The sequence below is a fragment of the Mustelus asterias genome, chromosome 20, assembly GCF_964213995.1.
Source record: "Mustelus asterias chromosome 20, sMusAst1.hap1.1, whole genome shotgun sequence".
Classification (NCBI taxonomy): domain Eukaryota; kingdom Metazoa; phylum Chordata; class Chondrichthyes; order Carcharhiniformes; family Triakidae; genus Mustelus; species Mustelus asterias.
Window position 1 is genome coordinate 2,842,197 of NC_135820.1, and position 17,182 is coordinate 2,859,378.

At 48.6% G+C, this 17,182-nt stretch overlaps 1 protein-coding gene across 1 annotated transcript in view; it reads left to right on the forward strand.

The window, feature by feature from the left end:
• Positions 1-17,182, forward strand: part of LOC144508729 (uncharacterized) — a 45,945-nt gene that overhangs the window by 11,583 nt on the left and 17,180 nt on the right. Inside the window, exon 2 of the mRNA XM_078237037.1 lies at positions 9,447-9,609. Coding sequence (XP_078093163.1) covers positions 9,447-9,609 — 163 coding nt within the window. The remainder of the gene's footprint in view (positions 1-9,446; positions 9,610-17,182) is intronic.

Consider the following 17,182-nt stretch of genomic DNA (forward strand, 5'->3'; position numbering starts at 1 on the left):
CTGTTTGAACGTTTCCTGAATTCGCTTCTGAGAGGGTTTCAGCCCAGTCCCAGGGGTTTAATATTCTCAGGCCTTGTCTGTGCGCTGCAGATCTGAAACCTGTGGTTTGACAGGATTCGGTTCTACCCAAGCTGCCGGGAACATTTATAACCCAGTGGTTAGCACTGCTGTGTCTCAGCAGCAGGGACCTGGGTTCAATCCCCGGCCTCGGGTCACTGCCAGTCTGTGTGGAGTTTGCACATTCTCCCCGCGTCTGCGTGGGTTTCCTCCCTCAGTCTGAAAGATGTGCTGGTTAGGTGGACTGGCCATGCTAAATTTCCCCTTCGTGTCAGGGAGATTAGCAGGGAAAATATGTGGATTACGGAATAGGGCCTGGGTGGAATTGCTCTTGGTGCAGGCTTGATGCGTGAAATGGCTTCCTGCAGTGTAGACACTCGATAATTCTTAACCTGTTCGGCTTGAGAGAGCTGCCAACTGTCTAAGTGTGATCTGATTTATTTTTCACATGTATTGGGGTACAGTGAAAAGTATTTCTTGCCATAGAGTACATAGGGGAGAAGGAAAGGAGAGAGTACAGAATGTAATGTTACAGTCATAGCTAGGGTGTTGAGAAAGATCATAATGCGAGGTAGGTCCATTCAGAAGTCTGACGGCAACAGGGAAGAAGCTGTTCTTGAGTCAGTTGGTACATGATCTCAGACTTTTGTAACTTTTTCCCGAAGACAGAATGTCCGGGGTGTGTAGGGTCCTTGATTAGGCTGGCTGCTTTGCCAAGGCAGCAGGAAGTGTAGATGGAGTCAATGGATGGGAGGCTGGTTTGTGTGATGGACTGGGCTTCGTTCACAACCCTTTGTAGTTTCTTGTGGTTCTCCTGCATTTAAGGGGAGCTGTGACTGTGTTCATAACTCTACTTGCAAATGCTTCATCTGTTGTGTGCCGCTGGGATTTGTTTGGCTTGTCTTTTCAGTTGGCTGAAACTTACTTGACCTCGTGGCTATAGCATGACCAAACCTTGCTTGATTTGACACAGCTGTCAATAGTACCATCGCTGTAAACCGCCCATCGAGAAGGATCACTCCTGCTTTGACAAATCCATTTAGTCGGGGCAGATGAGATTCTGATTCAGTTTCAAGGTTAACTAGGGTTGTCGCACCTTTTATTGTTACAGCAATGTGTGGATGGGGTATTGGGGATGGCAGTGGGATTAAGTAGCAATGAGTAAGCGAGTGAAAATGCAGGAGGGAGACCAGAGGATGGGAGTGGAGGAGTGCTGTGTGGTAAGGAGGTTGGATAGAGAGAGAGACTGGGGGCAGTGGGAGAGAGACCAGGGGAAGGATGGCAGGCTGGGTCGAGGGAATGAGGCATGAGAGATGGGGCAGGGTAAGAGAGACGGGCGGTGGCATGGGGAGCGAGAGAGAGAGAGACACAGTGACAGGAGCAGAGAAAGAGACGTTGGGGCGAGAGGGGAGATGCGAGGGCTGGGCAGGGGGAAAGGGGAAAGTGATGGGGGAGTGGGCAGCGGGGGGGGGGGGGGGGGAACGGGCGGGCAGAGAGAGGGAGGCGGGAGGTAGATGGGGCAGGTGGGGAGAGGGAGACAGACAGGTGGGCGGAGGGGTGGCGGTGGAGGCAGGCAGAGGATGAGGACTGGTAGGGGAACTGGATATTTGGCGGGGGGAGTTGGGGCTCTGGGAATGGGTGAGTGCTATTTCAGGTACTCTGGGCATGGGATGTAATTTTAGCCAGTTCTTAGCACTGTTGGATATCCAGAGATTCTAACCGTCGATTATAGCGAAAGGTTTATTTATAGAGAGGTATAAATTGGTGATGCTCTAAAGGAATTACCCCCCCACCCCCCCACCACATCGCCCCCTGTAGTTGAATTGCCCTTGATCATTTTTCACGGTACAGATGGGAAGTAAAATCAACTTGGTCCTAAATTAACAGGATTGAATTAATTTTTCTTGGCAACTGCCTCATTCACTTCACTGAACACAAGCCACAAATATCAGGCAAAGGCCTTGATGAGTTCCTTCCTCTGATCTTTGCTGCTAACTCTAACTGGTTTGTCCAAAATATAATGTTCCTTTGATTTGTTACTATCACATGACAGTACAGACAAAGCATACCATTCATAGAGTACATAGGGGAGAAGGAAAGGAGAGAGTGCAGAATGTAGTGCTACAGACATAGCTAGGGCGTAGAGAAAGATCAGCTTAATATATGATGGGTCCATTCAAAAGTCTGATGGCAGCAGGGAAGAAGCTGTTCTTGAGTCGGTTGGTACGTGACCTCAGGCTTTTGTACCTTTTTCCCGATGGAAGAAGGTGGAAGAGAGAATGTCCGGGGCGCGTGGGGGTCCTTGATTATACTGACTGCTTTGCCGAGGCAGCGGGAAGTGTAGACGGAGTCAATGGATGGGAGGCTGGTTTGAGTGATGGACTGGGCTACATTCACGATCCCCTGAATTTTCTTGCAGTATTGATCAGAGCACGAGCCATATCAAGCAGTGATACATCCAATGAGGCTACTTTCTATGGTGCATCTGTAAAAATTGGTGAGGGTCGTAGCGGGGATGTCAGATTTCCTGTTTATCCCTCATGGCGGTGATACATTATCCGAAGCAAGCGATTTATTTCCTGTGCAAATCTTAGGTGAACTGAGATCATTACTGGGTGGGACTTGTTTATTTGTAACTCAGAGGGCAGGTGGGGTGGGGAGTGGAAATCGGAAGTTTCCGCAGATTTGGAGTGGCCACTCACTGATTGGGGTCAGCTGATTGAGCGCAGAGACTTCCGTGCGCATAACAAGGAAGAGTGTAACTCTTAATTGAAGAACCCTGAATAATTTAGATTTGAAGTTGCACGGGGAAGGTGGAATAAAGATCAGGAAAGGGCGGAACGGGTTCGGGAAGTGAGAAAAGACAATATTTTGAACTTTTTTATAGAGATTTAACTCGTGAAGGACTGAGTCTCCACATTTGTAAAATAAAAACTAAGGTCAAAGCAGTTGTATGGTATCAATGACCACACCATCTATAATAACTCCAGGAGACAGCTGTAAAGGAATGGTGCTTCATTGCACAAAATAAAGTAAAGTAAAGCAAAACCATAAGCCTGTGGTGAACACAACAGGTCCCAACCGGGACAATACAACAACGGACCCGCTCAGGGGCCTGCTTTATACAGGGCTCGGTATATGGGCTCCACCTGGTGAGTTAATTGTCAATCCTCAGGGAGCTCGTATTCAATGGGTCCTACAGGGAGGTCAATCAGTGATTTCCCCCGTGCAAGTCCTGAGGGTTATCTCGCCCATCAAAAGCTCCTGAATGCTCGTGTCCAAGCCCCGAAATGAAATAGTTTGTTGTGTGCAAGTTATTTTAGTGCTAGCTCCATTGTATACTCTGTGACAGAGTTAGGTATATCTTTGCTGTCTCTGGATCTACGCGGTTAACTGTGTGTATGTGAGCTCTGCATGTTGCTGTTCCATTCCCCTGTATTACTGGACGATCTTAGTCTCGTTTATGGTCAGCACAAAAATCCAAGTCTACGCATTTGATTGATGGGTGAAATGTTCTTTTCCTTGACAGCTGTCAAGTGTTGCTGATTGGATTTCTTTGTTATGATGAACAGATTTGTACTGACGTGAGGGGACATTTCTTTCAATCCTTTCCTCCTCAATGTTCTACTTTGTATTGATGCATCTCCTTCACGCTGAGTGAACTTGCATTTCTGCAAAACCGTTCCATGTCTCCGAATGTCCCAACTCCCCTTTACAGCCATCGGCATGCCTTTAGTTGTGCAGCCATTTTGTAACTGGGGTCGCCCATTTGTGCACAGCAAGATCCCACAAGCTGTAACGCAGCAACCCCACAAGGGCGGCACGGTGGCCGGTCGGACAGCAACTGAGGGGAATTTGAGTGACCGAAGGGGTTCCCACTGTTAGCCCCTTTGTTTTGTTCGCTTTCTTTTTATCTTGGCACGGCGGCACAGTGGTGAACACTGCTGCCTCACAGCACCAAGGACCTGGGTTCGATTCCCGGCTTGGGTCACTGTCTGTGTGGAGTTTGCACGTTCTCCCCGTGTCTGCGTGGGTTTCCTCCGGGTGCTCCGGTTTCCCCCCACAGTCTGAAAGACGTGCTGGTTAGGTCCATTGGCCGTGCTAAATTCCCCCTCTGTGTGCCAGAGTGTGGCAACCAAGGGATTTTCACAGTAACTTCATTGCAGTGTTAATATAAGCCTACTTATGATGCTAATAAATAAACTTGAAGCCATTTACTGTACTTTTGCTGTAACAAAACTGCACTGACAACCATCCCACCTAGGCCCTATCCCCGGTGTAACCCCACATATTTACCCAGTTAATGCCTCTAACCTACGCATGCCTCTCTCAAACTTGGTGCGTCCCAAGATGTTTTACATTTGTCGAATCGTAGAAAGTTTATAATCCAGAACGAGGTCACACATCGTGTCTGCTCCGGCTGGAAAATGAGTCACCCAGCCGAACCCCACATTCCAACAGTTGGTCTGTAGGCCAATAGGTCACTAGACTGGAGGAGCAAATCCAGTTTAAAATAAGTTGAGGGTTTTTGCCTCAGCTACTACTTTTGGCAGTGAGTTCCGACCCCCCCCACAATTCCATGCTTGAAAATATTACTTCAATCAAACCTCCCCTCAGCCTCGTCTGCTCCAAGGAGAACAACCCCAGCTGATCTGATCCTTGCCTCAGAGCTGTAGTTTCCCAGTCCTGCGTGGCAACTTCCTTGTAAATCTGTTCTGCACTCTCTCCAATGCAATCATACTCTTTCTGTAACGAGGTGACCAGAACTGCATACAGCGCTCAAGTTGTGACCTAACTAACATTTTATAGATTTCCAGCATAACCTTCCTGCTCTTGTATTCTGCAAATTAATGAAAGGATTCCATGTTCCCCAACCACCACATCGACCTGTCCTGCTACGTTCCGGCACCTGTGGTCCTCCACTCCCTAAGTCCCTCACTTCCTCCACACCTCTCAGTATCATCCTGTTTATTGTGTAATCTCTTGCATTGTGTGACCTCTCCAAATGCATTACCTCACACTTCTCTGGAATGAATTCCAGTTGCTGCTTTTCTGCCTACCTGACCAATCCATGGATGTCTTCCTGCAATCACAGAATCATGCAGTGCAGAAGGAGGCCATTTGGCCCATCGAGTCTGCACTGACCACAATCCCACCCAGCCCTATCCCCATAACCCTATGTATTTATCTTAGCTAGTCCTCCTGACACTAACGGGTAATTTAGCATGGCCGATCCAGCCAACCTGCACGTCTTTAGACTATAGTGATCCTCCTTCCTATCCACCACGTGGCCAACTTCTCTGTTGTTTGCAATCTTCTTGATATTCCCTCTACAGGGCAGCACGGTAGCACAGTGGTTAGCACTGCTGTCTTACAGCTCCCGGGACCTCGGTTCGATTCCTGGCTTGGGTCACTGTCTGTGTGGAATTTGCGCGTTCTCCCTATGTCTGTGTGGGTTTCCTGCGGGTGCTCCGGTTTCCTCCCACAGTCCAAAGATGTGTAGGTTAGGTGTATTGGCCATGCTAAATTGTCCCTTGGTGTCCCGGGATGCGTAGGTTAGAGGCATTAACTGGGTAAATATGTGGGGTTACACCGGGGATAGGGCCTAGGTGGGATGGTTGTCAGTACAGACTTGATGGGCCAAATGGCTTCCTTCTGCACTGTAGGATTTCTATGGTTTATGTGGCACAGTGGTTAGCATTGCTGCCTCAAAGCGCCAGTGACCTGGGTTCAATTCCGGCCTCGGGTAACTAAAGTTCTCCCTTTGCCTGCGTGGGTTTCCTCCAGATGCTCTGGTTTCCTCCCACAGATATGTGGGTTAGGTTGATTGGCCATGCTAAATTGCCCCTTAGTGTCAGGGAGATTAGCAGGGTAAACATGTGGAGTTACAGGGATAGGGCCTGGGTGGGATTGTTGTTGGTGCAGACTCAATGGGCTGAATGGCCTCCTTCTGCACTGTAAGGATTCTATGATTCTATTTCTATCAAAACCATTAATATGTACCACAAAAGCAGGGGATCCAATACTGAACCCTGCAAAATCCAACTGGAAACATCCTTCCAGTCACACAAGCACTCATCAACAATTACCCATTGTTCCTGTCACTGAGCCAATATTGGATCCACCTTGTGATATTCGACTGGATCCCATGGTCTTCTAAAGTTTTTGCCATATGGAACCCAAAGCTATGTTAAAATCCGTATAGATCACATCAACCACTCTACCATCATCAGTCCTCCTCCTTACTTCCTCAACAGGTCAATTAGATTAGTCAGGCATGACCTTCCCTGAACAAATCCACATTGTCTGTCCTTGATTAATCTGAGACTTTTCTACGCGATGGTTTATTCTGTCCCTCAGAATCGTTTCCAATAATTTGCCCACTACGCAGGTTAGACTAACTGGACTGTTCAGTCTATCCCTCGCTCCCTTTTTAAACAAATGGACAATGCCAGCCAACCTCCAATCCTTTGGGAATGCACCTGTATGCAGTGAGGATTGGAAAATGATGGTCAGACCCTCCGCGATTACCTGCCGGGCTCGCTTTAACAGTCTGGAGTGTATTTCATCCGGCCCCTGTGACTTCTCCATTTTCAAGGATGCTAATCTCATTAATACTTCCTCTCTCCCTATGTTTATCAAATCCAATACTTTACGCTCCGCCTTACTTAGAACATCTGCAGAGTGAACATCTTTTCATAGCATCATAGATTCCCTAGAGTCCAGAAAGAGGCCATTTGGCCCATTGCGTCTCCTACTCTTAATATGTTGATAAAACATCTCTGGATTCGCCTTGACTTTATCAGTAAATGTTGTCACTGCTGTCCTGAGGGAGCGCCGCACTGTCGGAGGGTCAGTGCTGAGGGAGTGCCGCACTGTCGGAGAGTCAGTACTGAGGGAGTGCCGCACTGTCGGAGGGTCAGTGCTGAGGGAGTGCCGCACTGTCAGAGGATCAGTGCTGAGGGAGTGCTGCACTGTCGGAGGGTCAGTGCTGAGGGAGTGCCGCACTGTCGGAGGGTCAGTGCTGAGGGAGTGCCGCACTGAGGGAGTGCCGCACTGTCAGAGGATCAGTGCTGAGGGAGTGCCGCACTGTCAGAGGGTCAGTACTGAGGGAGTGCCGCACTGTCAGAGTGTCAGTACTGAGGGAGTGCCGCACTGTCAGAGGGTCAGTACTGAGGGAGTGCCGCACTGTCAGAGGATCAGTGCTGAGGGAGTGCTGCACTGTCAGAGGGTCAGTACTGAAGGAGTGCTGCACTGTCAGAGGGTCAGTGCTGAGGGAGTGCTGCACTGTCAGAGGGTCAGTACTGAGGGAGTGCCGCACTGTCGGAGGGTCAGCACTAGGGCAGCCCCGCACTCCAGTGAATGTTGACCCAGTCTCAGATGACAATCCTATCATCCGAGGAATCAGACTGGTGAACCTTCGCTACACTCCAACTATGGCAAGTATATCCTTTCTTAGATAAGGAGACCAAAACTGCGCACAATACCCCCGGTGCGGGCTCGCCAAAGTCTCTGTACAGCTGCAGTAAGACATCCTTGCTCCTATACTCAAGTCCTTCCGCAGTGAAGGCCAACGCAACATTTGCCTTCCAAACTGCTTGCTCTCCGTTCCTGTGTCTGGAACCTGATTGTGTAACTCAATCTGACACATCAGTTACATGTATTGGAACAGACTGGCTGGTGATTTAAAACCAGTGAGCTGTGTTGAAATGATGTGATCTGACTGTTTTGCTTCACTGCCTCTCGGGTGAGGGTCAAGTACTTGATACATGTATTAAATCATAGAATCCTGCAGCACACAAAGTCCATTCAGCCCATCGCACCTTATGCCAGCTCTTTGAGAGACCTCTCCAATTCGTTCTCATCCCACCCCTTTTCCCCCACATCCCTGTAAATTTTCCTCCTTCCAGTATTTCTCCAATTGTCCCTTCTATGAAAGTTCCTGTTGAATCTGCTTCCACCGCCCTTTCAGGCAGCGCCTTCCAGATCACAACAACTCGCTGGGTGTCAAAAATAAAATTCTCCTCATCTCCCCCCCCTCTGGTTCTTTTCCCGATTCTCTTCAATCTGTGTCCCCTCTGGTTACCGAGCCTCCTATCACTGGAAACAGTAAGCATATTCAGGACAAAAGCCCTTTTGGCTAGTTTTTTAATTTTGTCTGTTGTGGGGTGTGAACTAATCAGGACCTATGGACAGTTCTGCAATATTTTAATATCTTGTTTGAGAAGCTATTTCTCTCTCTCATCTCTCCCCTCCCCCAGCGATTTGACAATGTTACGAGTTATCCACTTAAGTGTGATCAATACAACTGCAAGATCTGTTGCAAATGAAACTGGGCACAAAGACTGATTGTTAATGGTCAGTCCATTAGGTTACTTGTACCTCAAACATTGCTATTTGGGGTTATGTCAGAGCCAGTGCGTTTGAGTTCTATTCCAGAGACTTGAGCCCTGTACATTAGGCTGACTCTCCCAGTTCCAGTGCTCCACTGGCATGGGGTCAGTACTGAGGGAGCGCTGTATTGTCAGAGGGTTGGTGCTGAGGGGGTACTGCACTGTCGGAGGGTCAGTGCTGAGGGGCTCCCGCACTGTTGGAGGGTCAATGCTGAGGGGGTGCCGCACTGTCGGAGGGTTGGTGCTGAGGGGCTGCCGCACTGTCGGAGGGTTGGTGCTGAGGGGCTGCCGCACTGTCAAAGAGGGGTAGGGTACCCTGCTGTGTTTTGGAAGATTGATTAAACCGAGGCAGTGTCTGCTCCCTGAAATGAAGTAAATGATCCCTCGGTTACTGTTTCAAAGCTGAACCTATATTTAGTGATGCTAAGTCTTATCTGCTTGCTCGTGTATGTGGAAGTTTGCTCTGTGCAAATAGGCAATTCCTATAATTATAACAGTGAGTATACTTCCTAAAGTACTTCACTGGGCGTAATTAACTTTTGAAAGTTCCAAGCATGTAAAAGAGACTCGAGGAGAGCAAGTTGTTTGTACCAGCTCAGCATGTTGATCATCTTTGTCACTGGGGCTGCTCTCTCCCTCTTAGTTTGTTCATGCCCTCTGCACGAAGGGGTAATGTGTAGCGAACTCTGGTTGGACATCATCCTGCGGGGTCCATCACATGACCACCTACCTCTGCTCCGCCCCCATGTTGCCGTCATTGGCTGCTTTCCTCTCGCCAACGACAGCGGATAGACACTTGCTACCTGATTTTGGTCATTGTTGACATTGACCTTGTAAAGCCATCGCCAAAATTTGTGCCAGTGATGGAAAACATGTGGTTCCTCTAACTGTTTGACTTTGCGCAATTGCCTGTGGCGAAGTCCTTTATCTCAATCAGAAATTCCTCAGGACTCTGGGTTGCTGGAGACCCTGGGGTGTTCTCGAGATGTCTTTCAGGGCTGAGTGGTGGCCTCGTGCCGCAGTGGGTAACAGCCCCTCCTCTGGGCTGGGGTTCGAGTCCCACCGCAGCAGTTGGCGACCATGGAAGGTGCGCGCATAACGCGGCCAAACAGGTTGATTATCTGTCTGCAAATCCCTCCGACGTGCCTGACTCCAGGTGGTAAGGAGTGGGAGAGTTTCCTGGTATGCCACGCTGGCAAACCGCTGCCGTACTTTGTGCCGAGCGCCTCAACAGACCAATCCAATGAGAGTCCATGGTGGGTGATGTCCTCTTGGGGCACAGGGACTGAAGGAGGTGGAGGCGTAGGTTTAAATGTAAATCCTTGTGTGAATATTTATAAAATAAAAGAGGGAAAAATGCATCTATCCTTTAAACACTTCAGCAGAATAACTCCTGGGGCTGAAAGGGTTAATTTGAGGCCTCTCAGACTAGGCTTGTGTTCCCTCAGGTACCAAAGACTAAGGGCTGATCTAATTGAGGTGCTTAATGTTATTGAAGGAAGTGGTGGGCCTGCTGGAGGTGGATTATTTCTTCTGGCTGGGTGAGTCCCACAACCAGGGGGTAGAATTCGAGCCAGATTGTCCAGGGGTGAGGTCCGGAAGCCCTTCCTCAACAAACTGAAGTGGGAATCTTTGATTTGATTTATTATTGTCACAGGTATTGGGATACAGTGAAAAGTATTGTTTCTTGCGCGCTGTACCAGACAAAGCATACCGTTCATAGAGAAGGAAACAAGAGGATGCAGAATGTAGTGATACAGTCATAGCTCGGGTGTGGAGAAAGATCAACTTAATGTGAGGTAGGTCCATTCAAATGTCTGATGGCAGCAAGGAAGAAGCCGTTCTTGAGTCGGTTGGTATGTGACCTCAGACTTTTGTATCTTTTTCCCGAAGAAAGAAGGTGGAAGAGAGAATGTCCGGGGTGAGTGGGGTCCTTGATTATGCTGCTGCTTTGCCGAGGCAGCGGGAAGTGTAGACAGAGTCAATGGATGGGAGGCTGGTTTGTGTGATGGACTGGGCTTCATTCATGCCCCTTTGTAGTTCCTTGCGGTCTTGGGCAGAGCAGGAGCCAGACCAAGCTGTGATACAACCAGAAAGAATGCTTTCTATGATGCGTCTGTAAACGTTGGTGAGAATTGTAGCAGACATGCCAAATTTCCTTAGTCTTCTGAGAAAGTAGAGGCGTTGGTGGACTTTCTTAACTATAGTGTCAGCATGGGGGGACCAGGACATGTTGGTGATCTGGACACCTAAAAACTTGAAGCTTTCGACCATTTCTACTTCATCCCCTTGTGTAGGCTTGTGTTTTCTCGAATATCGAAGACTAAGGGCTGATCTAATTGAGGTGTTTTATGTTATTGAAGGAAGTGGTGGGCCTGATGGAGGTGAATTATTTTTTGGGGTGAGTCCCACAACAAGGGGGTAGAATTTGAGCCAGGTTGTTCAGGAGTGAGGTCGGGAAGCCCTTCCTCGCACAAAGGGGGGGAATCTGGAACTCTTTATATATCCACTGCACTCCCCCCCCCCCCCCCCACCCCCCCCACTGCTGCCTTCCAACCATTTGTTGAGGCTCGAAGAAGAGTCAGTTGAAACTTTCACAGTTGCGATGGCTTCAGATTTATGTTGGGTAAGGAGACTGAGGGACATTCAACCAAGATGGGTAGATGAGGGTCAGGCATTGATCAACATAATTTAATTCATTGGTGAGACAGACTGGAGGAGCTGAATGGCCTCCTCCTGTTGCTGTGGGGCTTAGATACCGGTCAGCCATGATCTTGTTAACCCGGACAGGTTGGAGGGCCCGAATGGCCTCCTCCTGTTCCTGTGGGGCTGAGGTGCTGATCAGTGGTGATCTTGATAACCAGGACAGGCTGGAGGGGCCGAATGGTCTCCTCCTGTTCCTGTGGGGCTGAGGTGCTGATCAGTTATGATCTTGTTAACCAGGACAGGCTGGAGGGGCCGAATGGTCTCCTCCTGTTCCTATGGGGCTGAGGTGCTGATCAGTGGTGATCTTGATAACCAGGACAGGCTGGAGGGGCCGAATGGTCTCCTCCTGTTCCTGTGGGGCTGAGGTGCTGATCAGTGGTGATCTTGATAACCAGGACAGGCTGGAGGGGCCGAATGGCTTCCTCCTGTTGCTATGGGGCTGAGGTGCTGATCAGCCATGATCTAGTTGACCAGGAAGGGCTGAATGGCCTCTTCCTATGCGTCTTGCCCAGTTCTTTTGGACTCCACGCTTGGTTGAGGCTGGTAAGGGTGGCGACTCGAATCATTCAGACAAATTAAGTCCTTTATTTTGGTGGTGAGGCAGCAATTTCTTTCCTGTGGCACGGAATGGATAGAACGCCGTAATTTTCCCTGCAGGGTCACCAACTCTGGACGTCTACCTGTGAGGTTTCACTGTGTAGGCGACCACCCAGAGTGAGACAGATCTTGCATCTTAATGTGCAACCCTCTCCCAGCATTCCTGCTGAGTAGAATTCCCCCTCCCTCCCATAGGCAGGAGTCATTACCAGACTGCCTCGGGGGCTCGAACACGATGGGATTTTTGTGCAGAGTTTCTATTGACTCAGGGTGAAAAGCAAGCGGCAAAGATATGAAAAGATAAAATTCCCGAGCTATCGACCACGCCCTAATAATGGCTCGATTGTCCCTTCTGTTTCGAAGCTTTGAATGATGAAAGCAAATTCCTCTTGCTGGTGTCAGCCGTATCTGTGGGTAACGCTCTCGCCTCCGACTTGCAAGGTCCTGGGTTTCAATCACACTTCAGTTCTCGAGCACAGAATTCAAGGCTGACACTTGAGAGCAGTACTATTTTTATACGGACTATACAAAACCTCTGGGGTCAGAGAGAGAGAGGAGACTATAGAGAGAGAGAGGAGACTATAGAGATAGAGAGAGGAGACTATAGAGATAGAGAGAGAGGAGACTATAGAGAGAGAGAGGAGACTATAGAGAGAGAGAGGAGACTATAGAGAGAGAGAGGAGACTATAGAGAGAGAGAGGAGACTATAGAGAGAGAGAGGAGACTATAGAGAGAGAGAGGAGACTATAGAGAGAGAGAGGAGACTATAGAGAGAGAGAGGAGACTATAGAGAGAGAGAGGAGACTATAGAGAGAGAGAGGAGACTATAGAGAGAGAGAGGAGACTATAGAGAGAGAGAGGAGACTATAGAGAGAGAGAGGAGACTATAGAGAGAGAGAGGAGACTATAGAGAGAGAGAGGAGACTATAGAGAGAGAGAGGAGACTATAGAGAGAGAGAGGAGACTATAGAGAGAGAGAGGAGACTATAGAGAGAGAGAGGAGACTATAGAGAGAGAGAGGAGACTATAGAGAGAGAGAGGAGACTATAGAGAGAGAGAGAGAGAGGAGACTATATAGAGAGAGAGAGAGAGAGGAGACTATATAGAGAGAGAGAGAGAGAGGAGACTATATAGAGAGAGAGAGAGAGAGGAGACTATATAGAGAGAGAGAGAGAGAGGAGACTATAGAGAGAGAGAGAGAGAGGAGACTATAGAGAGAGAGAGAGAGAGGAGACTATAGAGAGAGAGAGAGAGAGGAGACTATAGAGAGAGAGAGAGAGAGGAGACTATAGAGAGAGAGAGAGAGAGGAGACTATAGAGAGAGAGAGAGAGAGGAGACTATAGAGAGAGAGAGAGAGAGGAGACTATAGAGAGAGAGAGAGAGAGGAGACTATAGAGAGAGAGAGAGAGAGGAGACTATAGAGAGAGAGAGAGAGAGGAGACTATAGAGAGAGAGAGAGAGAGGAGACTATAGAGAGAGAGAGAGAGAGGAGACTATAGAGAGAGAGAGAGAGAGGAGACTATAGAGAGAGAGAGAGAGAGGAGACTATAGAGAGAGAGAGAGAGAGGAGACTATAGAGAGAGAGAGAGAGAGGAGACTATAGAGAGAGAGAGAGAGAGGAGACTATAGAGAGAGAGAGAGAGAGGAGACTATAGAGAGAGAGAGAGAGAGGAGACTATAGAGAGAGAGAGAGAGAGGAGACTATAGAGAGAGAGAGAGAGAGGAGACTATAGAGAGAGAGAGAGAGAGGAGACTATAGAGAGAGAGAGAGAGAGGAGACCTATAGAGAGAGAGAGAGAGGAGACTAGAGAGAGAGAGAGAGGAGAATCGAGAGAGAGAAGAAGGGAGAGGCAGAAGATTTGATTTATTGTCACGTGGAATAGAGTGAAAAGTTATTGTTTCTTGTGCCGTGTATAGACAAAGCAAACTGTTCATAGAGTAAAAGCAAAATGCTGTGGATGCTGGAAAATCCCACCGGGTCTAACAGCACCTGTGGAGAGAGAATAGAGCCAATGTTTCGACGAAGGGTCATCCAGGCTCTATTCTCTCTCCACAGGTGCTGTCAAACCCGCTGAGATTTTCCAGCATCTTCTGTTTCTATTTATAGAGTACACAGGGGAGAAAGAAAGGAGAGGGTGCAGAATGGAGAGTTACAGTCATAGCTAGGGTGTAGAGAAAGATCAACTTAATATAAGGTCGGTCCATTCAAAAGTCTGACAGCGGCAGGGAAGAAGCTGTTCTTGAGTCGGTTGGTACGTGACCTCAGAATTTTGTATCTTTTTCCCGATGGAAGAAGGTGGAAGAAAGAATATCTGGGGTGCGTGGGGTCTTTGATTATGCTGGCTGCTTTTCCGAGGCAGCGGGAAGTGTAGACAGAGTCAATGGATGGGAGGTTAAGCTTCATCGTGGGCTGCTGTGTTCTGACATTGCAACTTTGACTAAACTTCAAAAACACATCATTGACTATGGTGATGTAAGGTGCTATATAAATGCAAGTCTGTCTTTTCTCTTAGTTCAACACCAAATGGAGAGAAGAATAGTTTCAGCAGGATATTGTACAGGGTATGGAGCAGGTGTTTCAGAATAAGGGTCCTTGAGTATGCGGAGGGGCTGGGAGAAGCTGGGAGCATTGTCCTCGGAGCAGAGAAGGTTAAGGGGGTGATTGAATCGAGGCATTCAAAATTACGAGGGGAGGGGTTTTGGATGGAGTGAATGAGGAGAATGTGTTTCCAGTGACAGGAGGGTGGGTAACCAGAGAGGAGACAGATTAAAGAAAATCGGGTAAAGAACCAGAAGGGGGAAGAGGAGAATTTGTATTTAAACGCAGCGAGTTGTGATCTGGAAGGCGCTGCCTGAAAGGGCGGTGGAAGCAGATTCAGTAATGTTTTTGTGAAGAGAATTGGATGAATGCCTGCCTGATGATGAAATCATTTACAAAGCAATGGGGGAAAGGAGTTGGGTGAGTGGGATGGCTTAGATTGATCTTTCAAAGAGCTGGCTTGGTAAGAATGACCTCCTTATGATTTATTTTCTGTTCTTGTGTCCCCAGCTTACTGGATATGTCCTTGTAGATGTAATTGGCAACAGGGTTTCCTGTTTGGGACTGCACGGTGACACAGTGGTTAGCACTGCTGCCTCACAGTGCCAGGGACCCGGGTTCAATTCCCCGCTTAGGTCACTTTCTGTCTGGACTCTGCACATTCTCCCCGCGTGGCTTTCCTCCGGCTGCACTGGTTTCCTCCCACAGTCTAAAGATGTGCGGGTTAGGTGGATTGGCCATGCTAAATTGCCCCTTGGTGTCGAGGGACTAGCTAGGGTAAATGTATGGGGATAGGGCCTGGGTGGGATTGTGATCAGCGCAGACCCAATGGGCCGAATGGTCGCCTTCTGCACTGGAGGATTTTGAGATTCCCACAGGAGCAGGAACCTTGGCTTTCACCGTACTGAGAGGCCAGGCCCGGAGCCCTCTTTATAAACATCTCAGGAGGGACCGTTCCAGATAGCGTACCCACACACCGAGCAAGATTCACTTTCACCCGATCCATTCTTGGCCAGGTGACTGACTGCCTCAACGATGCCACCATGAACTCCGACCTCCTTCATGGGCAGGGCCATTAAAACTCTTTAAATAGCGATTAATCATTCAGCGACGACAGTGGGTGCAGACTGGCGTATTGAGTTTCGGAAAGGCGCTTTGCTCAAGGTTCGGTGGGGTGGGTGCGGAGTTTCCAAATGAAGTTTTGCTTCGTGTATTAAGCTTTTCAAGAAGCAATGAAGTTCCTGAATGAGCTTAGTTTTTACAGGGGGAAATTGTATTTTTCAAATACTTAGAAGATACAAAATCCCGGGCTGGGGAAGTCCACAGGAGGTCTTGTGAATTTAAGAGAGAGATACATTTGGATTGAATAGATTTCTAATATCTGATCCTGTTTTTGAAACTAACTCGTACTGTTGCCGTGGTTCCCAGGGGAAATGCGGCCTAGGCCTCACTTTAGTCCTCAGGTTAAATTTCACTCTCGGCCCACTCCTGTGATTTGTTTTTACTATGCTCTTCTCCATTAGTTGATACAAGTACCAAATATAAATGCAGTGTGGTAGTCAGGAGGCTGTGCTAGTTTAAAATACTGTACCATTTCCTGGTGTACTAAGTGAAGGTTTCAGGAGTAGGTATAGAGGCTGGCAGAATCAAAATAAGAAATGCTGACTCGCTTCAACCGCTATTGGATATTCAGAGTTTACTTCCTTGTTCTTATCTTGATCGTCAGGAGAATTTATAATACTTACATGGCAATTACCATTGTGAATGAGTCACCATGTAATTACAACATCACATCTTGTGATAATGAGCAGCAGCAGCCAAACACGATTGAATTTTCTAACGTCATACTGCACTGGTGGGGACGGGTCTGTCACTGTATAACACTGGGGTACAGCACTGGTGGGGAAGGGTCTATCACTGTATAACACTGGGGTACAGCACTGGTGGGGAAGGGTCTATCACTGTATAACACTGGGCGACAGTACTGGTGGGGACGGGTCTGTCACTGTATAACACTGGGGTACAGTACTGGTGGGGACGGGTCTGTCACTGTATAATACTGGGGTACAGTACTGGTGGGGATGGGTCTGTCACTGTATAACACTGGGGTACAGTACTGGTGGGCACGGGTCTGTCACGGTATAACACTGGGGTACAGTGCTGGTGGGGACTGGTGTGTATAACACTGGGGTACAGTGCTGGTGGGGATGGATCTGTCACTACAACATTGAGGTACAGTACTGGTAGGGATGGGTCTGTCACTGTAACGCTGGGGTACAGTACTGACGGGGACTGGTGTGTATAATACTGGGGTACAGTGCTAGTGGGGATGGGTGTGCATAACACTGGGGTACAATACTGGTGGGGACGGGTGTGTATAACACTGGGGTACAGTACTGGTGGGGATGGGTGTGTATAACACTGGGGTACAATACTGGTGGGGGTGGGTGTGTATAACACTGGGGTACAATACTGGTGGGGGTGGGTGTGTATAACACTGGGGTACAATACTGGTGGGGACGGGTGTGTATAACACTGGGGTACAGTACTGGTGGGGGTGGGTGTGTATAACACTGGGGTACAATACTGGTGGGGGTGGGTGTGTATAACACTGGGGTACAATACTGGTGGGGACGGGTGTGTATAACACTGGGGTACAGTACTGGTGGGGGTGGGTGTGTATAACACTGGGGTACAGTACTGGTGGGGGTGGGTGTGTATAACACTGGGGTACAGTACTGGTGGGGACGGGTGTGTATAACACTGGGGTACAGTACTGGTGGGGACGGGTGTGTATAACACTGGGGTACAGTACTGGTGGGGGTGGGTGTGTATAACACTGGGGTACAGTACTGGTGGGGGTGGGTGTGTATAACACTGGGGTATAA